The sequence below is a fragment of the Gekko japonicus genome, unplaced genomic scaffold (assembly GCF_001447785.1).
Source record: "Gekko japonicus isolate JY-2015 unplaced genomic scaffold, Gekko_japonicus_V1.1 scaffold63, whole genome shotgun sequence".
NCBI lineage: Eukaryota > Metazoa > Chordata > Lepidosauria > Squamata > Gekkonidae > Gekko > Gekko japonicus.
In genome coordinates this window covers 1,212,500-1,235,782 of record NW_015168654.1, presented here as the reverse complement: position 1 = coordinate 1,235,782, position 23,283 = coordinate 1,212,500, and the positions used below count along the sequence as shown (strand labels likewise).

The following is a 23,283-nucleotide window of genomic DNA, read 5'->3' as shown; positions in this document are numbered from 1 at the left end:
AATCAGACACCTGCTGTTCTGCTATGGGGATAATAAACCCATTCATCTACCAGTTGTTATACTGACGGGTGTGTGTGTGTTGCTGGATGGAAAAAAAGCACAGAAGACTCACTCTAGGATTCAGGAATTGGCCCCTCCCATAGTACAAGTTTCTTTTTCTAAATCATGTGGAGTATGGATCCTAGTTTATGTCCTTACAACATCCAGGAATTTTAGGTCCCCTTTAAGTAAGGTGGGGAGGGGATGAAAACTGCTGCAAGTCCAGGGAGCTCTTGGCCTGCCTACCTGCCACACAACAATAGCTGCTTGGGGGGGGGGGGGGGGGGGAGAGAGAAACCCAACCAGGTGAAACTGATACCTAATTCCCACCCCCCACGCTTTCATTTCATTTCAAAACACACAAAGACCCTTCCTGGCCTCATCTGTGGCTGCTGCCGTGTAGGACAAACATTTAACTTGGTTAAGTCATCTGTTCTCCCACACTCCTCACAGACCCTCTTCAGGCAGTCAGGCAGCTCTCCAGACAGGTTTTTCCAGGACTCCACCTGCTCACGTACCTAGCTGTACAGGCCCCCTCAAGACAGCAGGCAGGCAATAATCCATCAGGAAAGGTGTAAATATCACATGCAAGCCAGAATGCTGAACCACCAGTAAACGACTTGCTTCCTTGCCTTGCTTGCTGCAGAAATTCCCCTATCCCCCTTCATTTCCCTTTCCTTTTCCTTCTTCTTTTTTCTCATTTTTGGTTCATATATCTGCATGTTCTGTGTGTTTTTCTGTGGTTGGTAACAATTACATAATATGATGGCATTGTCTATATATTGGATATATATTGGGTATCAGATGATTTTGTTCTGCTTTATTTTCTTGTTTGGTATTTGCTATTGTGTGTAAAAAATATAAAACAATAAAACATTAATTAAAAAAAAGAACATTCGAAGAGTCCTGCTGACACAATCCAACAAGTACAGCAGCAGGGTAGTGTGGCAGAGGCCACTCAGTTTCTCTACCCACACTAGTGCTCATTAGACAAGCTAGAAATTGTGCACTTCTTTTTTTTTTTGAACAAAATTTTATTCAGGATATAATCAATCACAATCAACATTAAATTTGACATTTGAACCCATTACAATTGTGCACTTCTGACTGATTTCTGGCTGCCCAGACTCCGCCTGCCTGCTTGTGGATGCCAGGCTAGCCCAGAGCAAGGATGCAGGAGTGCCCACCACTCGTCTTCCAAGTAGAAAGGGGCCCTATCCGAGATGTAAAACCGACCCTTTGCTACCCAAACTTTTCAAAGGCAACAACTAATGGAAATAAGAGATCCAGAGTGGCAGAGTGGTTACAGTATGGGAGTGGGGGTCTGGCAGACGCAGCTTCAAACCTCCCCCTCTGCTGTGGAAGCTCTGGGCCAGTCACACCCTCTCTGCATAACCTACCTCACAGGATCGTTGGGAGGATAAAATGGAGGAGAGGAGAACAACGTAAGCCACTTTGGGTCCTCATTGGGCTATAAATGAAATAAGTACATCGTTCCAATAAAGTATTTATTTATTATTCTGTGCAAACTTGTCATTTTAACATTGTTTTAATTGTATTGTATTATTTGTTGTACACCGCCCTAAGCCCGTTCGGGGAGGGCAGTATATAAATCAAATAGATAAATAAATATTAAAGTACAGAATTGGAACCATCACTTTTTACCGCATGCAATCCACTTTACCTGCTTGTTTCCTCAGGAAACGTCCAGGTCTTTAAAAAGCATTCCTACTGAAGTTTGTGGGTTAAGTTGAACTCTGAAGTCTTGTGTGTGTAGGCACATGGGCACATGTGAACCTTACATTCTGGCTTGCTCTACAAAATAACTAGGTTTCAGGGAGAAATCAGAACTGACCTGGGAGAGATTATTGGGATTTTCCAGAGTTTCTTAAAAGGCTAAAAGCAGCCATAAAGTGGCCACACTTGGACTGGGGCTACAGCACTGAAGGAAGGATGTATGGGTTATTTTTATTTCTTTAAATTATTATATTAATTATATAACTTATTTAAATATTTATACCCAGCCTTTGTTCAAGACAGCTATCAACAAAAACAGTAAAATCTCTCCAATTACAAATGGCCATAAAGCCAACATGAAAAGAACAAGTAACAAAAAACAATCCTTCTAAGGAGTATCCAGTCCAAACGAAGAGTTCTGTTTTATGTAGCTTCCAGAAAGACAGCAAACACAGAGACTTCTCAGACCCTATATTGGAGCCACAGCTGAGAAGGCTCCACTTCACACCAAGGAGGTCTGAATCCAGTAAGCAGAAGGCACTAGCAACAGACGCTGATCAGACAGCCTGAGTGCATGGATGGGTCTACACAGGGAGAGATGGTCCTCTCCTTCAACTGTTTTCCCCATACAAACTGTCACCCTGCCCCAGTATCGATAGGTTTTTCTCTGCAAACACACTGGGTGCGCTTGCACACATGCAAAATTAAGACTGGAAAAACATCCAGATTTTCTACAGCTGCCATGGGAGATTGTAACCACAGACCTTCCAACAGTCATCCAGTCCTTGCATGCAAAAACACTTAAGTACATAAGAAGAGTCCTGCTGGATCAGACCAGGGGTCCACCTAGTCCAGCATCCTGTCTCACACAGTGGCCAACTGGAGGGCCAACAACAGGGCATAGAAGCCGAGGCCTTCCCCTGATTTTGCCTCCTGGCTCTGGGATTCAGAGGTTTAGGGGCTCTGAATGTGGAGGTTCCCCTCAGCCTCCATGGCCACTGATTGACCTATCCTCCATGAATCTATCTAATCTGCTTTTAAAGAAGAATAGATTCTTTTGAACTATGGTGCTGGAGAAGACTCTTGAGAGTCCCTTGGACTGCAAGAAGATCAAATCAGTCAATCCTAAAAGTAATCAACCCCGACTGTTCCCTGGAAGGCCAGATAATGAAGCTGAAGCTCAAATACTTTGGCCACCAAATGAGAAGGGAGCACTCACTGGAGAAGACCCTGATGCTGGGAAAGATTGAAGGTCAAAGAAGACAAAGGATGAGATGGTTGGACAGTGTCATAGATGCAACGAACATGAAACTGAGCCAACTTCAGAGGACGGCGGAAGACAGGAGGGCCTGGTGGGATCTGGTCCATGGGGTCGCAAAGAGTCGGACTCGACTGTGCGACTGAACAACAACAACTTTTAAAGCTGTTTATTCCTGTGGCCATCACTATGTCCTCTGGCAGCAAATTCCACATTTTAATCACTCTCTGTGTAAAGAAGTATTTTCTTTTGTCTGTCTATGGGATACGTAGCCTCATTTGGAATACTATGTACAGTTCTGGTCACCCTATCTCAGAAAGGACATCACGGAGGTGGCAAAAGTACAGAAAAGGGCAACCAAGATAATTAGGGGGTTGGAGCACCTTCCCTATGAGGAAAGGCTGAAGAGTCTGGGACTTTTCAGTTTAGAAGAGCGACAACCTGGGGGGGGGGTTGATAGAGGTTTATAAAATTATGCACAGGATGGAAAGTTAACAAAGAAAAAAACCCTCCACAAATACTAGAACATCCAGTGAGGCTGATGGGCATTAGATTCAGGACAGACAAAAGGAAATACAAAATAAATAGACTGCTAAGGCTCATTTTAAGTTGGCTCCTGATGAAGACCCATCAACTGTTCTGTCTTCCTCGAGGTTGTGTGGACCTCCAGTTTGATCAGTTATGTGTTAGGATATCCAATTAACCAGCTTTTTTCATACAAATGTTTTCATAACACTCCTTTTTGAAAACAATCCTGTGCATCAGGTCCTCGTATATCATAAAAATGGACTGTACCAATGCTTTCGGTTACAGTTCATGTAGGACAACCTTCTTTTTGTTTCAGCAAGGGCAGAACCAGCAGCCTGAATCAGTCTGTCCTCAGATGAAGTTTTGTGCAATGAAGTCACCTGCCATGTTGTCTGCATCTGATTTGACACCCATGATGTTTGTGTGTGCGTTAAATTCACATCTCTCGCACTCTTCCCCCTTCCTCCATGAAATTCCTGTGCTACATTTAAATCCAAACAGATCACACAACAGCAACACTGATTACCTCTATTCTACCATTCTCTCGCTCAACAGAACATTCAGAAACATTACAGCAAACAAGCTATAAGCAGTAGGGTACTGCTAGGGGAAGATGCTCTCAAGAAACAGTCAGTACATAAATTATCTCATACGACAATTTACTTGCCTTGTGCAAATGCTTCCTGAACATCTCCACCGACACCGGCAAGCGAATCTTGGGGTACGTGAGTTGGGGTGGAGCCCGCAGATGTTGACCTGACTGGCATGGGCATTGACCGGCCAGCTCCATGGGTAGGGGAGGTGTGTGGAGAACTTGCTGCCTGGGCCTAGAATAAGACACACAGCTTGGTTCAGTTGACACTTTCCCTTCGCAAACAGCTCTTCCAAATAAGCAAAATGGCAACCCCATAGATGCTTTAATCTGACTGACAAAATCCTTAGGCAAAATTGCCTCTAACAAGAAATTGACTCCCTTAAGTACTGGCTAAGGCAGGGATAGCTGTGGGAGCCACATTCATTTATTTATATATATTTTTTCGACTTCTTAACTGCCCTTCCCCATCTTGCGGGGCTGAGGGCAGTTTACAACAGCATAAAATCCAATACAATTTAAAAACCAGTTAAAACTACAGAATTCAGTATTAAAACATTCAACATAGATATTTAAAACACTTTAAGAGAGATGACATATCTAGCATTCAGATTTTCATGGGGGGGGGGGAGGGTGCCCGGCAGATGTAAGGGAACAGTCGCTGGCCTCAGCTGAAGGCCTGGCAGAACATCTCTGCCTTGCATGCCCTGCGGAACTTTAATAGATCAGACAGGGTACGGATGTCATTCAGCAGAGAGTTCCACCAGGCTGGGGCCAAGGCTGAGAAAGCCCTGTCCCTGGTCAAGGCCAGACGGATATCTTTAGGGCTGGGAATCACCAGGAGATTCTTGTCTGCTGATCTCAAAGCCCTTCGGGGGACATATCGGGGGAGGCGGTCCCGAAGATACATAGGTCCCTGACCGTTAAGGGCTTTAAAGGTAAGCACCAAAACCTTGACTCTGAGCCTTGAATCTGTGACTGTTTGATCTGTGGCTCTTCTGGGCTCTGTTCCTCAGTGTAGCATCCACCACACATTCCAGGAAAATGGGCAAGACCATTGCTCAGTAGAGTTTGGAGTTGGCAGGTGGTCCCCACCTTGAAACGCCAGAGGGATTGGAGGACGGATAAGATGCCAGCCTTCCTGAGCCAAAGGAAAGTAAAGAGCCAATGCTTCCAGGGATGGAAATAAAGAGCCAATCCTCTTCAACAACCTCCGACCCTTCCCTGCACCCTCCACACTCTCATACCAGCTCCTGGGCTGTTCAGAGGAAACCAAGCTGGCCACAGAGAACGGAGAGTAAAACCACCGCTAATGGGCAGCCACCTGGGAAAAGAGCAAGCTGGTCATAGAGGGGTGGTGGTGATTTTACGCCCACTTTCCCACAGCCAGCTTGCTCTCCTCGGGACACCCTGGCAATCTCACCCTCCTTAGGCTGCTGTGCCTCATGCTGAAGAGGGAAGAGAGGGAAGCCCTTCCCCTCATGCCAGATACACCAGGGCTGGCTAAATTTTTGACAGTGGCGAGGAGAGACAACCCTTCATGCTCAGAGGTACTAAATATACTGATATAATTTAATAATTATCCAGGGCTCTACTGGTAGCAGAGCTCTTCTTACTGGGCCTACTGTAAGCTCTTGGAGGATTGGCCACACTAGGGGTGTGTGGCCTAATATGCAAAGGAGCTCCTGCTACCAGTAGAGCCCTGTAATATCTTATGCTAGCGCACAGTAGTCTGTAGCTCTTTTGACTAATAGCAAATACAAGTCTGGCTCTCCATGAGCCAAGGAGTGAGTACCGCTGATTAGGGAATGCAGCCCCCAGTATGTGACGGTGCATAGAAATATGAAAGTGGTTGACCCTTGAGGCCTGGGAGGAGCCATTTAACAAGGACAAAAGAGTCCAAAATGGCATATGGGGTTTACATACCAGCTTCTAAACCCATCCCAAGATTCTGTGAGGCTGAGATTCAGTTTTGAGCAATTAAGGATTCCAGGTTATCCCATCGTGTAGCTCGAGAGCTCTAGATTACTTCATATCACCATTTTGAGATGCCCATTTTTTTTCTTTTTAATTTATTTATTTATTCACATTATTTATCATTCACCTTTCTCATTGGGACTCAAGGCGGATTATCCAGAATAAACCATCAGTGTGCACTAGATTTGTGGTGCAGGAGTTTCAGTGGTTCACCAGGAGTGAAGGCCATGCTGAAGAAGTCACAGTATTACTGAATTCAGCACAAAGTCACTGCCCTGCTGAAATGGCTGCGTGAATCAGTGCTCTGCCAACAAGAGGGGACTCATCACCTCTTTTAAGACATCAGGAGCTGTTTCTTGGGGATCGGATCACATCGGCACTAGCAAACTTCCCACTGGCACAAAGTTGGGTACTGTTCCCCCCCCCCCATACACACACTGCAATCCAGTTATCACATCTCCCCAGAATAAAATATTCCTGATTGACCCACACTGCTCAATGGTGGCTGAAAAGTGGAGTTTAATGCTGCAGGAATTCGTCTGCTTTCAGATACTTAACGGGTGTGCATTTTAGGGTATCACAGACATTTAGAGTGTTTCCTCTGGGGCACCACAAGTATCTTCCAACAAAACATTTTAATTGCTATACCTTTCAGTGTGCAAGGAGTTCTCCTAGCAGAAATTTATACCGTCTCCCAAAGGCCTAACATGTGTACAATTGGCATTAAATGATGCCTAAGTGGAATTTTACAAGGCATTCCCTGGGGTTCTCATCACACCTGAACAGATTCTAGGGAAGGAAATCTTCAGCAGCATTACAAAGAGGGTGCAATGACACATAGGAGAAAGGCTGGAACGTGGACTGAGTTTGCATAAGCAAAAAATGCTTTAGACCTGAGAACACAGAAAGGCTTTGGCTGCACTTGGATTCCCCACACTAGTCTCAAAAAGTGGAAATGATACTATTTTACCCAGAAACAGTTTGTGTTTGACAACACTGTGCCTACCAGGGTACAGAAACAGACCAAGATGGTGGAGCCGGACATGTGCTCAGCATAATGCAGATTGCAAGAGATCAGTTACACATGTCGGCTCAAGTGGTAGACAATTGCCTGTAAGGCCCCAAGTTTAGCCTCAGCATCTCCCCTTGAAGGATCTCAGGTAGCAGGGCTGGGAAAGGCCCCTTTTCTGCCCGAGATACTGGAGGAGAGCTACTGGCAGTAAAAACAGGCTAACTGGACCAACAACCTGGACCAGCACCGTTACGTATTCTGCACATCAGCTGCACCACCCCTGGATGTAAGCCCTGACAGAAGCCATGTGCCGTCTAACAGTGGGTGTGCGCACGAAAACTAAACAAAAAATATGAAAGAGCAAACTGATGTTTTTATACATAAACGCCCATAGCCCGTCCACCTGCCAAGTAGCTACCTTTCAAAGGAAATTCTGTTAAAACACCTGGAGGTGAGATGGGGGAAGGAAGGGGACCAAGCCCTGTGGGGCCTTGCACATCTGGACTCAGCCACTTCCACTGCCCATCTACTGGAAATCTCACCATCACTGGAAAGTGGCCAGCACTAAGACAGCAGCACTAAGAGAACAGCAGACCTCCCTTTTGCATCACGGACCCGCCCTTACTTGGCTATGTGAGGACACTTCAGCTTATTTGTGTCTATGTGTTCTCCTACGTGCTTGTGGCTGTCTGGGGCAGAACACTCATGACTAATACCATAATTACCCCATTAAAAATTTACAGCCCCTGCACATCCTCCCTTATTCAGTTTGTGCCATTTCGTCTGGCCTTTATCCTTTTCTTCCTTCCTTCCTTTTTTTTTAGAAGCAGGCCCCCCCCCCCCCCCGCTGCTATGGAAACCATGCCGTCACTGGAGCAGAAGGAATCCGGCAATACCCATGGAGGTGAAATGAAGTCAGCTTTTACACAGCTTCACTTGAGGGATGGCGAGGGCTGTACCAAGACAGCTAGACCCAAGGGGAGCAGAGTGATATTTGCCAGAGAAGACCCAGGTTCTTTACAACCTGAGAGCCACACACTCTCTCCTGCATAACCCCCAACACCTGCTTACGTCCCCAGAACAGCTTCTCCTCTCACAGCCTCTCACTCGACAGGTACAGACATCTTTGATTAGACAGAGCACGTTTTCTGTCTGCTCTGACTCTTCAGGAAAAAGCTTCCGGTGGGTCAACAAGGCTCTCTTCTCTTTGCTCACTTTTAGGATGCAGTGCAAGACTTATTTTTTTTCAGGGGCCTTTTAGTTTTGTGACATAACTGTGTTTTAATGTCCTTTAGACTTGAAGCTATAGAGGCATTTATCTTGCTTTAAGGGTGCTATGACCTGAAAATGCATTTTAATCCAGGATTTGTGTTTATGTATGGAGAAGTGGGCTTGAAGCTCAACATAAAAAAAACAACAACTAAGATCATGGCATCCGGCCCCATCACTCCTTGGCAAATAGAAGGGGAAGTCGTGGAAGTAGTGACAGACTTCACGTTCCTGGGATCCCAGATCACCGCAGACAGTGACAGCAGCCATGAAATTAAAAGACGCCTGCTCCTTGGGAGGAAAGCGATGGCGAACCTAAACAGCATGATAAAAAGTAGAGACATCACTACCAACAAAAGTCCGCATGGTCAAAGCAATGGTATTCCCAGTAGTCATGTATGGCTGTGAGAGCTGGACTATAAGGAAGGCTGAGTGCCAAAGAATAGATTCTTTTGAACTATGGTGCTGGAGAAGACTCTTGAGAGTCCCTTGGACTGCAAGAAGATCAAATCAGTCAATCCTAACAGTAATCAACCCTGACTGTTCCCTGGAAGGCCAGATAATGAAACTGAAGCTCAAATACTTTGGCCACCAAATGAGAAGGGAGCACTCACTGGAGAAGACCCTGATGCTGGGAAAGACTGAAGGTCAAAGAAGACGGGGACGGCAAAGGATGAGATGGTTAGACAGTGTCATAGATGCAACGAACATGAAATTGAGCCAACTTCAGAGGACAGTGGAAGACAGGAAGGCCTGGCGTGCTCTGGTCCTTGGGGTCGCAAAGAGTTGGTCTCGACTGTGCGACTGAACAACAACAACAACAAATGGAGAAGCAGCATACAATTTACCAACAAACTGAATTTTAACCTTTGCACTTTCCATGCAATTCCACCACTGACCCTTTCTCTGCTGCTTTCCTGCTAGTCGGGTGCAGATCTGAACCATCCACACTTCTTTTGCTCATCAATGAGTTGATGATTGAATCTAGCTCCATCCCAAGTCACTCAAGCTAATGACCACACAAAAAGAGACGGTACTTTGGGGTAAAGAATATGCCATTCCAGGTGTTCTGCAGTGCTTTGTATGGAGGGAAATCTTTGGGTCAAGTCAGGTCAATGTCCATCATCCCCGGTTGGCTGGCTGAATAACACCTGAGAGTTTAAGTGGCCATCACTGTAAGTCAGCGGCTTAGTCTCCTCTAGTCTGTTGCAGCAGATTTGTATTTACTGTTTCATGATCTGAAGCTAGGGGTCCTGGCCATCCAGTAACAGACAGATAGTTTGTCATCCTGTGATTAGAATTGTGAAGGCAATTCCTGAATTCACTTCAGCTGCTGCAGTGTGTTGTGTTCACAAGACGAAGCAGGCAATGGGCAGTGTCTATTCCCACAGCAACAGGGGCTTCTCTCTGGGCCACTCCAGAAATGCCAGAAGATCCATGTGGAATTGCTCAAGTTTCCATAAAGACTGTTACTGTCACAGGAAAGAACTACACCAAGGACTCTTCTGGTGCGTAGTGTTAAGAACATAAGAAGAGCCTTGCTGGATCAGACCAGTAGTCCATCAAGTTCAGCATCCTGCCTCACACTATGGCCAACCCATTACTAATGAGGGCCAACAACAAGGCATAGAGGCCAAGGCCTTCCCCTGATACTGCCTCCTGGCTCTGGTATTCAGAGGCTTACTGCCTTGAAATGTGGAGGTGTAAGAGAAAAGCTCTATCTGGCTGTGTGGTTCTGTATTGCAAAGGAAGGGAATCCTCACACTCGAAGCCCTCCAGTTATGACAAATGTCCCAGCCTTGCTCCTGTAGTTTTATTCTGGGACATCAATGCAAGATCATTAGATGGAGGCTAAGATCTTAGCACCAACAGAAAGCAGGTACGAATATTATCTAAAGCTGGTGTTCAGTTCATATGATTGAGCGTCAAATGATCCATCAATAGGCAGAGGAATTATATTTTAAAGCCTGCATACTTTTAGATAGGTCCCCTCCCCCAAATAGATTTTTTTAAAAAAACCCATGCTGGATTCTGGCATTCAAATCCTTTGCAGGAGACACCTGCCCCCCCCCCCCCCACACACAGAGAGAATTGTGCACACACAAAGGTAATATATGAAATATAGTAATTGAAGTTAGTTTCACTGAACACAGGGAAAAACAGTGTTTTGACAATCCCAGAGCAGGATTCTGACACTCCTTAAAAGAAAGCTTCTTATCCACACCCACATGCTTCCTTTTCCAACATGCCCCCCCCCCCCCCCTGGAGAAACCATGTTCTTCGGTAAGGAAGAAATGCATTATCTCCCACAAAAGCAGCAATTTAGTTCATTTTTATCCTAGCCTTCCTCCAAGGAGCTCAGGGGAACACGTGCTGTTCTCCTCTCCTTGTAAGGGAGGTGAGGCTGAGAGTGTGTGACTGGACCAGGGTCATCCAGTCAGCTTCATGGCAGAGTGGGGATCTGAACAATACAAAAAAGTTGCCGAACAAGTTCAATATACTTATGCAAAATATTAGTAATTTAATACATATTATTTTTGTTTCAGTAGCTGCACATCCAGAGACCGAAGTCCCAACAAGACGAACTTGCTCGAGATTTTAGCTGTTCGTTTCGACCAAAGTCTTTGTCACATCTCAGTTTGTAGTCATTCTTTCTGTTCACAAAGTCAATTCACAAGTGGCTGAACACAGCTCCCAACTGATATTAGAATTTTCTGATAACAAATTTGTTAACGAACAGCTAAAATAATATGTATTAAATTACTAATATTTTGCATAAGTATATTGAACTTGTTCGGCAACTTTTTTGTATTGTTCTACTCTCTAGGGTTGCTGGGTCCTTGTTGTTGTTTCCTTCAGAGTGGGGATCTGAACCTGGGTTGCCCAGATCCTAGCCCAGTGGTGGCGAACCTATGGCACGGGTGCCAGAGGCGGCACTCAGAGCCCTCTCTGTGGGCACGCAAGCCGTCGCCCCAGCACAGAGTTGCTTCGGAGGTGGGTGGGAGTGGCTGGCAAGCAGGCAGGCTGGGCTCAGGGCAGAAGTAGGCAGTGGCAGCTGCCTTGGAAGTGATACGCGGGAGGGGAAGGCACCGCCGTCTTGCAGACGATGTCTGGCGGCCCCTTAGGAGCTGAGGCGCTGCTGCCGGGCTTCGGGAAGCGGATCCTGGTGACTGGCGGCACTGGGTTCATGTAAGGGAGAGGCCGGCAAGGCGAGGCGCTGGGGTGGTTCTGTCTGCGCCAGCAGCCTGGCGTGGGAAACGTACTGCTGCTGGCCCTTTAACGGGGTGGCATCCTAGGATGTGCCGTGGAAGTTTTTTTTAATACCCCGCTGAGGTTTTCTGCACTACACAGGATCCCCTCTCCCTAAATCTGCAGGTACTTTGCAACCTGGAGTTGGCAACCCAGACAGGGGGATCATGTTTGATTTTAGAAATCTCTGCCAGGAATATTCCCCTTCAGTCCACAACCCCTCTGCTCTGGTTCTCACCCATTCAGGAGAACACTTAGTGTGGGGAGAATATAGGGTTACCAGCTCTGGGATGACAAATACCTGGAGATTTTGGTGGTGGAGCCTGAGGGTGGTCGGGTTTGGGAGGGGAGGGATTTCAGTGGGGTATAATGCCATACAGTCTATTGTTCAAAGCAGCCATTTTCTCCAGGTGAACTGATCCGGCCTACCTAAGGGACCGCCTCTTCCCGTATGTTTCCTTAAGAGCACTACAATCGGGGAATTTCCACTGCCTGGACGTTCCAGGCCCCCGAGCCGTGAAGTTTGCCCACACCAAAGCTAGGGCATTTTCGGTGGCGGCTCCTACCTGGTGGAATGAGCTCCCGGAGGAGATCCGGGCCCTGCGGGACCTTGTACAGTTCCGCAGGGCCTGTAAGACGGAGCTCTTCCGCCAGGCCTTTGAGTAGGAGCCACTGCCACTATTCCACCACCGAGATTCCATCATCCATCTACCTCATTATTGGGGGGTTTAGATGTCGCCCGACTGAACTGGGGAAATATTACTCCTGGCGCTCATGCTATTAAGAAAACTGGCCACCTATGTGGGATGTTGCGCATCTTGGTCATTCCTATGTAGACTATTGGAGCACCGAATTTTATCATGTATGTTAACATTGTTTTACTGTTTTACTGTTTTAAAATTTTAAACCCGGCATTGCCGTTTGTTAGCCGCCCTGAGCCACTGGGTAGGGCGGGATATAAATCCCAAAATAAATAAATATAAATAAATAAATAAACCTGTCACCAGGAGATCAGTTGTAATCCTAGGAGATCTCCAGCCACCACCTGGAGGTTGGCAACCCTAGGAGAATAGGCTGCCCTGCTTCACACGCTACTGATGGTGGTGGGTTCTTGGTTCAAATGTTGATTTTGCCTCAGTATTCAGGTTAAATTGCCGTGTTGGCACTTTGTGATAAATAAGTGGGTTTTGGGTTGCAGTTTGGGCACTCGGTCTCTAAAAGGTCACTGTCCTAGCCCAATGCTCTACACCACACTGGTATGCTTTCCCAGAAAGATGTCAGTGACACTGCAGATTCTGAAATGAAACACTACCAGCCATTGCACCAGCTCTCCCTACAGGTCCCAGCCCTACCTGGGGGAAAAGATCAAGCAAAACAACAAGGACCCTCTTGGGGCTTCTTTGGCAAGAAGCAGGAACACAATGGAGAGAAGCTGGCTCCTATGGCTTTCATGCCTCTTTTCTGCAAGCCGCAATTCTCACAGCTTCCCCTCTAATGGCAATTCATTGCAATTCAAAGCCTTCAAATGAGAAAACCAACGGAGGCACCTGTTTGGACACCTCTAAGTTCTCTAATGTTGCTAGCAGGAGAAGATGACCTTCACTCACACATGTTAGTGTGTGGCCAGGTGCAGCTATGTTATTAACTGTTTGCATAGCACACACACACACACAAACCAACACATACCGATACCATGCTTGCCTCAGATCCTTTGTGAGCCCAAGCTACGTTCAGTTGCAAAACTGTGGGAGAAGATACCTGGGAGTAACTCTGCACTGGGGCATGACTCCAGAGCCATAGAACAGAGCCAATTACCCAAAAATGCACGAGATAAATCCAAAGCCATTGAAAAATAGAAACCTCAGCAACCAAGCCAAGAACAGGACTCTAGGCAACCTGTTTCAGGTGTACTGGTCAGCCGACCTCAAGACTAAGGAAGTCAGGTGAGAGACAAAAAGGCAGATAGACAGAAATCCTGGCAGGTGGAGAACTGGAAGATGGGGGAGAGAATGACACATCTCGGTATCCTAAGTATTCCATGAAAGATGAAGACCTGGATGTAAAACCAGCCGACTAAGTCCAAGTTGGGTCCAAGCTGTAGTCCCAGATACTAATCAGGATCAACAGGCACGGTGTCAACACAGAGGACCAAACTCTACATGTGTTCCATGCCATCAAGTCACTTCCAACTTACGGCAACCCTCCAAATTAATGACCTCCAAAAGGTTCTATCATTAACAGCCTTGAGTCTATCTGTCTCATGCTGGGTCTTCCTCGTTTCTTACTGCCTTCAACGTTTCCTATCATAATTGCCTTTTCCACCGAGTCTTGGAAGACCAAACTACAGCTTATGTTACAATGGCATGCATTTATTACATCTTCATTCAATTTATATATCTCGCCTTTCTTCCATCATGGACCCAGGAGGTTTCCCATTCAGGTGCTGACCAGACCCTGGACTGGCTTAGTTTCAGCAAGTTTGCTGTTATGCTGAGCCTTCCATCCACACCCTGGGGCTTCCAAGTAGTTTGGTTGTTTCTCCATTTTGAGCAGCCTTGTGCTCCCCCCCCCTTACAGTTCCCCCTCTAACCAACTATATTAAGTGGCACAAAAAACCAGATTTAATTCCACTGTTGGATGAGTACAGGAAGAGTAGTGCTTCTGGAGGGGTAAAGAAACACAGGCAGACTTGGCTAAAAGCAGCAGTTCCCGATAGGGTACCACTAGGAGGGTCTGAAGTCTGGTGGAAAGGTGAACATCAGTGTGTTTGCAGTGAGGCAGCATGGTGGCAGCAATGTGGGGGAGAAACTCCACAGGATGCTAAACTGGGACTTGTTTTACTTTAGATTGATGGGATTCTATTTTATGGACAACTTGGCTATTTTAAAAAAAAGTTTTTAAAACGTTCTGCAGCCTCAAGGCCAATGCGTGACTTCAGCTCCTGACTGGAGGCCAAATAAACTCTATCCCTCCACCATCACTTGGAAGTTGAAAAAGAAATTCCATTACTACACAGCACTTCCCATAACACCAGAGGAAAAGCTGGAGAGCTACAGTCCAGATGGAGAGTGTTTGTGTTCTTAACAGGTAAGAATGATGGTAAGAGTCTCTGTGTTTCTGTACTTTCCATTCCATTTGCCACTTAAGTGGGAATCAGGATTGGTCCCAGGGCATTTTGGCTCCCAAAAATCCAAATGGCACCAATTAACATGGGGCAGTTTTCCTGCTCTCATTCATTTCAATGGGGCATATCACAAGAGAACTTCTTGCTGGAGCATGCCCACATCTGTCACATACTCTCCTGCTCTTAATGGGTGTCTGCTTCATTTTGTTTCCCAGTAGGTTTAGGGATGCCAGCCTCCAGGTGGGACTGAGGTCCCTGTCCTCCCCAGGCTCCATCTCCAAATCTCCAGGAGCTTCCCAACTTGGATCTGGCGAGCCAACCCCCACTATCCCCTGCTGGTGGCTGGGGGGGGGGGGGGGGGGGGCTGGAAATCCTGAGTAGGGTGGCTTTCTAGGGGGAGGGCATTTCCAGACTGAAACCTCCATCTTTATCTACTTTGGAGAGAGGTCACGGTGGGGTGTATCCAACCATTCGTGCACTTAGGAGAACAGGCCTTCCTGTTTGCCCCCCTCCACTGAGCCACCCTTCCTATTTTGTTCTTGGGGGGTCAGCAGACTCTCAGGAATAGCACAAGAGGCAAAGTAGGTGTCTCCTGGGTGAGGGTGTGTGGAACTACCGCCTGCTCTTCCGCAAACAGAAATGCTGTTCAGCTGGAGGAACTTCATGGTTGGATGCACCCCAATGTGAACTAAAAGTAATTAAAAGGAAAAAAAACCCCAGAAACAGAAAGACAACCTTCCTTTGTCATACAGCACAGATGATAAAACCAGCCCTAAACTCCAACTCAACAAACCAGTTAGAGCACCCATTCCTTTGTTTAAAAAGCCCATCTAACTGATTCAGTCTTGCAAAGCCTCTGGAAAAGGAACAAAACAGGGGCCTCCCTGATGGGTTCGAGAAGGCCATTCCATGAGGGAGGGAGGTAAAGGTTTCCCTTGCTTGAAAGCCAGTCGAATCCGACTCTATGGTGCGGTGCTCATCTCCATTTCCTAGCCAAAGAGCCAGCACTGTCCAAAGATGTTACCGTGGTCATATGGCCGGCATGACTAGACGCCGAGGCACATAGAATGCCATTACCTTCCCACCGAAGCGGTACCTATTTATCTACTTGCAATTTCTTGCTTTTGAACTGCTAGGTTGGCAGGAGCTGGGACCAGAGACGGGAGTTCACTCTGTCATGCGGCACTCGGGTCTTGAACTGCTGAGCTACTGACCTTCCGGTCCGCAGTTCAGCGTCTTAACCACTGAGCCACCGCAGCCCCTGAGGGAGGAAAACACTATGGAAAAGGCTGGGGAGCTGGCAGCAGCTCTCTTAGCAGCCTGCGTGATGGCACCTTTCAACAGGCCTCTGTCCACAGAGTGCAGCTCCCACAAAGGAACATACTGGGAGAGGAGGGATGCAGCCAAATGGCACTGTAATTCAGGAGAGAGCTTCCCACTGATTTCAGGTCTTCTTCTGTTCCAAATGGTGGTTCACCTTAATCCATCCCAGTGATCTGGGGTTTGGGGTGTTTCACAACTCCCTCCACTTCCAATCTGCCTCTTACTTAAGAGGGAGCAGGTGAGAATCCCCAAAGCAGGTGGAGGAGGCTACATTCAAAGAGACTGGTCAATTAAACCTTTTGTAGGTCTGGCATAAAGGATACTGTCCCCTCCTTTTGTGATTGCAGTGAGTTATGAGTCATGGTAGCAAGTAAAACCTGCTCCCAAAGCAAGGATTTTGCTGGCTGTAGTAGCATAGCTACAGCAAGGCTTCTCACCCTTGGACAGGTCAAAGGGTGGAGGCCAGATGAACAGCGATAGGTAGACTCACTTGACAACCCCACCCTGTAAAAAATATAATGAAGTTTTGAGAAATTCACAACAGGTGCCTTCAGAAAACATGGTGTATACGTTTTCATGCACTTCCTAAGTTATCTGTGGCTTTTCTTTGAACTTTCTCAAACCTCCTTACTGTGAAGTTTTTGGGAAAACCCCAGCAAAACCTGGCTTGCTCCTGTGTGGATGTGAAAGTTTGGATTTTCCCATTTCTGCCCATACAGCAACCACTCCCCCTGCCCCTACTCCCACAGCAGCCACACACCCCCTACACACAACAGGGGCGCTTTTTAAACAAAACGGCAACTGAATATTGTTATATCATTTTAATGTTATAACCATCTGTGTATCAGGTTCTCTTGATCCCTAGCTTCCATTTGTTTTAAATTAAATCTCTCGCTAGCCCCTTTTGTTATGGAGTTATGCCTTTCCCCTTATATCTCTACAATAAAAGGGGCTAGCTAGAGACTTTTTAAAAATGAAAGCTGAAAATTCAGAAAATCTGATACAAAGATTGTTATAACAATACTCAATTGCTGATTTAAAAACAAACAAACAACCACCCCTGAAAAAGCCCCGGTGGTGCAGGGGTCAGGGAATGGCCACAGCCAGAGGACTGGGGCAGGGACACCTGCCACATGGAAGCCCCATTTCTGCTGCAGTGCATTGGCAGCCACAGCAGCAACAGGGAAAGTACACAAACCTGTTCCTCTGTGGAAAACACTTGCACCTGGCCTTCTGGTGTTTTAGGCCTTTACTGTGATTTACTTTATAAGCTGCTTTATTTTATCAGCCTCTTCAGCAAGGTTCCCAGGAGAGGCAGCGCTGAAATTTTCTAACTACATACAGTCTGTGTGCAGAGCAGTTAATAGTCCACTGAGCCACATCCCCTTCCCAGATGAACGGAACCAGCTCACAGGCAAACAACATTCTGAAGACAAACAGAAAAAAAAAGTTAAGAACAGAAAAAGCCCAATGGAAAAAAGATCCATCTAGTCCAGCATTCTGTTTCATGTGGTGGCCAACCACATACCTCTGGAAAGCTCACAAACAGGGAATGAAAGCAATACCCTTCCTCTATTGCAACCCTCCCCCAAACCAGAAAATGGTGTTCAGAGGCGCACTCTCTCTTAACAGGGAGGTTTTATCATATCATCATGGCTAAGAGCTGTTGAGAGACCCACTTGTTTTTCATGAACTTGTCTTGTTCCCTTTTAAAGAAACAAGATAGTGGCCAACAGTACATCCTGTGACAGTGGATTTCATGAGTTAACTACACACTGAGTGATGTACTTCCAGCAAGACTCAAACCTACCGTCCCATTAACTTCATTGAACGACTTCAAGTTCTAACATTATTTACTCAAAAAGAAAACAACCCTGAATGGAAGACTATTCCACCACCACCACCCATACACACACACAAAATTATTATTGGATGCAGCAGTAACTTGTATATAAATGTAAGATGATTTTTGAGGGGGGGGGTGCGACATACCTGGACACAAAAACCTAATCTTGCATTTGAGTAAATGCAGTATCTGCAGATCAAAATTCAAGTTTTGTTTTGTTTTTTAAAATGCAAGTTATAGTATTACAAGAAAGGGAACAAAAAAGTTCAAGTTTATATCTGGCAATCAAGGACAAATGAAGAACTGCAGAGTTAAAAGCCACGGAGAAAGATGAAAGTAGGGAGATCTGGAATTATGTTAGGTGAGGAGCAAGTAGAAGCCAGCACAGAAAACCTTCAAAGGAACACTAGATTCTGTCCTCGACAAAAAGCTATGCAAAAGGAGAGCCAGGGCATCTAGGAGAAAATGTCAATACAGAAGGAATAGGAAAAGCACTGGTCAGAGAGGGTTGGGGAGCCTCAGGCCAGAAGCCAAATCCCTCCACAACCAAGTCTTTTCAAAATAAAAACTGAAGCTCTGAAGATTTTTATTCCAGAGAAGAGTTCATGTGGTGCCCTCTCCCAATGGGGACTGGGGGCCATGGGGGCCTCTTACAGGCAGGCACAGTAAGATTAGAATGAGTCCCTCGCCCCATTCTGAAAGCTAAATGCTGAAACAGACATCCATGTTGTGTTTACAGAAGGCAGGGCAGGGCAAACGTTTAAGGGAAAGAAAATGAAAAAGAAAACCCTCCTTACAAAAAAAAATGCTCAAACATTATCAACGTCTCACGGCAGGATCCCTACAGAGACAAATCACATGAGATTTCTACACTGCTTTACAAGAGTTATAAAAATGTTCTTATGTAATATCAACACATACTCCTTCCAGACCAATGGAAATCTTTCCAAGACTGTTTTTTTGCACCTGTTTTGTGAAAAGGTCAAAGGAAGATACATCTGCTGAATTTCTCTGCAAGCATATTCACCGGGTCGAGAACCAGTTTGGTGCTGGCTAAAGTTATTGGGCTAGGGCTACTTCTTAGCTGGCCACAGACCAGTTCAATGCCAGGACATACCCTCGTGTGGGGAATCAGACCAAGGTATTATGTACTTATTTATTTATTACATTTATAGCCCACCCATCCTGCTAGCGGGCTCAGGGCAGGTAACATCATGTAACAATACAATAAATACAGTTAAAAAAGGGTAGGGGACTCAAAGCAAAATGGCTCCGGAAGCATCACTCCCAGTGGTTGTACCAGGTAGGGGGACAAACGAGGGCCACTTGCACTGGCTACCAATTGAGTACCGGATTCATTTCAAGGTGCGTGGCCTGAGACCAACATATCTGAAGACCGCCTTGTCCCATAAGTGTCCCAAAGAGCCTTGTGCTCACAGGATCAACATCTACTAGTTATCCCCGGCTCAAAGGACATCCGCTTAGCCTTGGCCAGGGCTTTCTCTGCCCTGGTGGAATCAGCTCCCACTGGAGATCAGGGCCCTGCGGGACCTTCTGTCAATCTACAGGGCCTGCAAAATGGAGCTGTTCCACCAGGCCTTTGGTTGAGGCGGCCGGTGGGTCTATCTTAGTTGGCTTCCTTGCTCTGGCTCCCAATCTGCTGAAAGGGCTCATTTGATTCCACCTGTGGCTCTAACAGATACGAAACTCTTTTTATTGTTTATTGTCTTAACTGATTTTAATGTGATTTTATTGTAACGAGTCTTGGACTCCGCTTCTTGTGATCTGCCCTGAGCCCGCTCTGGGGAGGGTGGAATAAAAATCTCAAAAATAAAATGAAACCACAGAAGCGAGTGGGCGGTGGATGCTGGACACCTGTGGAATGCACACTCCCCCCTTTCAAAAGCAAAGTGGGGATAAGGAGTAAAATGGCAGGGCAAAGGACTCTGGCTGAAGGAAACTGATTGCAGGTTACAGCCCACTGTAGGGCTTCTTCCAGAGAGGCGATTAAAAAAACCCACCCTTATTTCTCTGCCACCACTGCATCTGCTCAGTGTCATCCAGCAGGCCTTTAAAAAAAAAAAAAAAAGTTTAGGGGTCTGCTTCCACTCGAGTGAGTAGAAACTGTGCACATGGGGAGGGGGAGAGATCTTGACAGCTCACTGTGCCCAATTCCCTAAATGCTCTGCAAATAAAACCACCTGCATCTGCTCTGACTTAGGACAAACACGTTAGATACAAAGGGTGATGCTTGTCCGATCCTGATGGATACTTTTCAGTTGGATTGGCCCTCAGAGGAGTGAGGCGGACAACCAGCATGCTGAATGCTTTCCCTTCCTGGCTGCAGAAGGTGCCAGAGAGGAGGCTGGCCATGTTATTATTATTTTATTACTTCACTGCTTTACTTATACCCCACGTTTCTTCCCAATGCGGGCCAAAGTGATTACCTAGTTCTCTCCAATATTTTATCCACACAACATCCCCATGAGGTAGGCTAGGCTGAGAGAGTATAAACTGGCCCAAGGTCACCTCGCAAGCTTCCTTGGTGGAATGGGGATTTGAACCTGGGTCTCCCAGCACCTAACCACTGACTAAGCCATATGAACAGCAGAGCCATGGCATGCCTCGCTGAGGGAGAGAATGCGTCTGCGCCACTTGTGACCATGGTGCGAGCACTTCTCAGAAATCATCCCTCAATGCCTCCAACATTACCGTGAATACGCTGAGTTCTAATAGTCTGTTCTTGGGCAAGGGCTCAGCTCCAGAGTCTCTCGGATGAAATGGATTATCCAGACACTTTTCAGTCTGATTTCTGGCCTGGTTTCAGCTTCGAAACAAAGCACTGAATCTTAACTGGCAATCTGTGCTGGAACACAGATAAGGAATGTCAGCCCCGGTCAACTATCTTGATCCTGTCAACATTCATATCCTTTCAGACTGCCTAGCTGGTGTGGGATTGGGTGTGTGTGTGTGTGTGTGTGCGCGCGCCATTCTGTGGTGGTTCAGATTCTAAGGCCCATATGGCTTTTATCTTTTTATTTTATTTTGACTAGTCTTGGGTGAGTGCATGTGTGGAGTAGTGAAAAGTAAAGCATACATTTTAAAAAAGAATACATCCGTATCCTTAAAAAGTCAGCTGTTACATGAGCAGAGCAGGAAAAATAATCTGGGTTCCCTACCACCCGGATTCTGGCACAGCTGCAGCATGGAAGAGCAGCAGGCAGATCATCCCATGGCTCAAATGGCTACAAAAATAAAACCAGGCCCTATTGTAACCCTACATGCCCCTCTCCCTAGCCAAGATTCATGGGAGCCTGGCTATGCAGAGGCGCGCTGAGCAGGACAGGGAAGTGTGGGGGGGGTGTCACTGGGAACTGAAATGCATTAGAGGGCCGTGCTGGCTCGCTCCCAAGGCATTCCGAGTAATTTCGGAACAGAAAACACATCTTGGACATCACACTAAAAATAAAATCAGCTTGCCGCGATATTTCATTCTCACGGGGCTTCACCAAGAAGCTGGACACAGAAGAAGCTCTGATGGAATCAATAGGAGCCGTGCAAGAAAGAGGAAAGAGAGGTCCCAAACAGAGGATGCTCAGTGAGAATTCTAGTCCGAGGAGCAGCGTGACTGACTGTGGGGTCAGTTGCTTGTATGTGTATTTTCCTCAGGCCCGCTGTTGGCCAGCTTGGAAGAACTACAACTTCTCAACTGGAAGAGTAGTTTAAGACCAGTGTTTGGCTGTTTTGCCAGCCATGCATCCATGCTTTTGAAACCCAATAAAGGGATGATGCGTGTGTACCAGAAAGGATCCTGCATATCGGAAGCTGCTTTATTGTGAACTAGATTGGTGGTCCACTGTGCAGAGTATTATTAGCCTGACAGCAGCTCCCCCAATTGAGGCCTGTGACCAGACTGGCGTATTTTTAATGGGGGGAGGGGGATCTTGATTCCACCGAGGGCTGACGGCAAGCTGATTGGCGCAGACCACTGACCCTTCCAGGGCTAAGAGGGAATCCTATAGAGCACTAGCACTCTGGTTCCTCAGCTCCCAGGTTACAACCTGTCACTGGGCTGATAGGAGAGAGATTCAACAGGATGAGCGGCTACTCTGCCGAGTCAGGCAGCTCTTTGTGGTTTCCCATTAGACACTGTCAATGATGTCATGCTTCAGAAGAAAGCAGTGACCATCTCCTATTCAACGGGACAAGCAGCTCAGCTTATACTATGGAGCTGCTTCTGCCCTCTTGCAAAGACTAGTTGGGGCCACTGGTCCTCCCCTGCCCCCCTTCCTCCTCTTCTTCCTTTCTGGGTCATGGCACTTGCTTCCTTAGGTCCCTCTGGCAGCAAACACAGGCTGCCCAATCTTGCCTTTGCTAGGTCATGCTAACGTAGGAGTGATGATGCACTGGCATGGGAACTTAGGCAGACACGAGGAGGGAGCTGAAACCCTTCCCCTTATTATCTGCTTTCTTGCCTACCACCCCTCCTCCAAGCCACCTGAAGACTAGATGGTGAAAAGGTACAATATATGTGTTGAAAAACAAACAACAAAAATTCCACCACTGGGACTCAGCCAGGAAAGGGTGAAACACATTTGTGCACTCACCCAAGCATCCCCTCCAAATGCTCTCCCCCCACACACATGGGCAGCACACTCCAGCGCAAAACAGGCACAGGAACGAGCATCTGCAGAGGTAGTGCCATTCTGACCTTACCTTGAGCTTCAGGGATAGCCACAGATATCTGGCACAGCCAAATCCAAGGGGCACAGCCCGATCCAACCCCTCCCCAACACGTGCCCTAATTTCAGTGTGAATGTATAAGGCCGTAAGCTACTCTGGGGTAACTATTTCAATTAGGAACCAACCATGGAGCACGGTCCTCTGGGAGGCGGTCCTTCTGTTGACACACCACTGAAATACTAGAGCTCCTTGGGCCAGATCCATCTGTCCATCCATCCCATTTTTATCCCGTCTGTCCTCCAAGACACTCAGGGAAGCACACATAGTTCCTTCCCTCCCCTATTTTATCCTCACAAGGTTGAGAGGGTGTGACAAGCCCAAAGTCACCCAGTGAGTTTCATGGCTGAGCGGGTCCTCTAGATCCTAGTCCGATGGTCTAACTGCTATGCTACCCCACCCTTCGTGGAACCCAGAGACTTACTGCCTTTCCTCATCTCACAGTAGGGGCTGTCTGCCCTAAACAGTTGCTTCCTCTCCCAGGACAAGGCTCCGGCCTGGCCATGCCACTTCCTTAACCTCACACACTGATGCATTTCCATTTTGCCTCTGTCCTTTGCAATCTCCTGCAATTTTCCAATAAAAGACC

The 23,283-nt window shown here is 46.8% G+C and overlaps 1 protein-coding gene across 1 annotated transcript in view; it reads right to left on the bottom strand.

Annotated features, from left to right (window-relative positions):
• DTNB (dystrobrevin beta) overlaps positions 1–23,283 on the bottom strand; it is a 197,463-nt gene that overhangs the window by 13,005 nt on the left and 161,175 nt on the right. Inside the window, exon 17 of the mRNA XM_015415139.1 lies at positions 4,230–4,389. Within this exon, the coding sequence (XP_015270625.1) occupies positions 4,230–4,389 (160 nt within the window). The remainder of the gene's footprint in view (positions 1–4,229; positions 4,390–23,283) is intronic.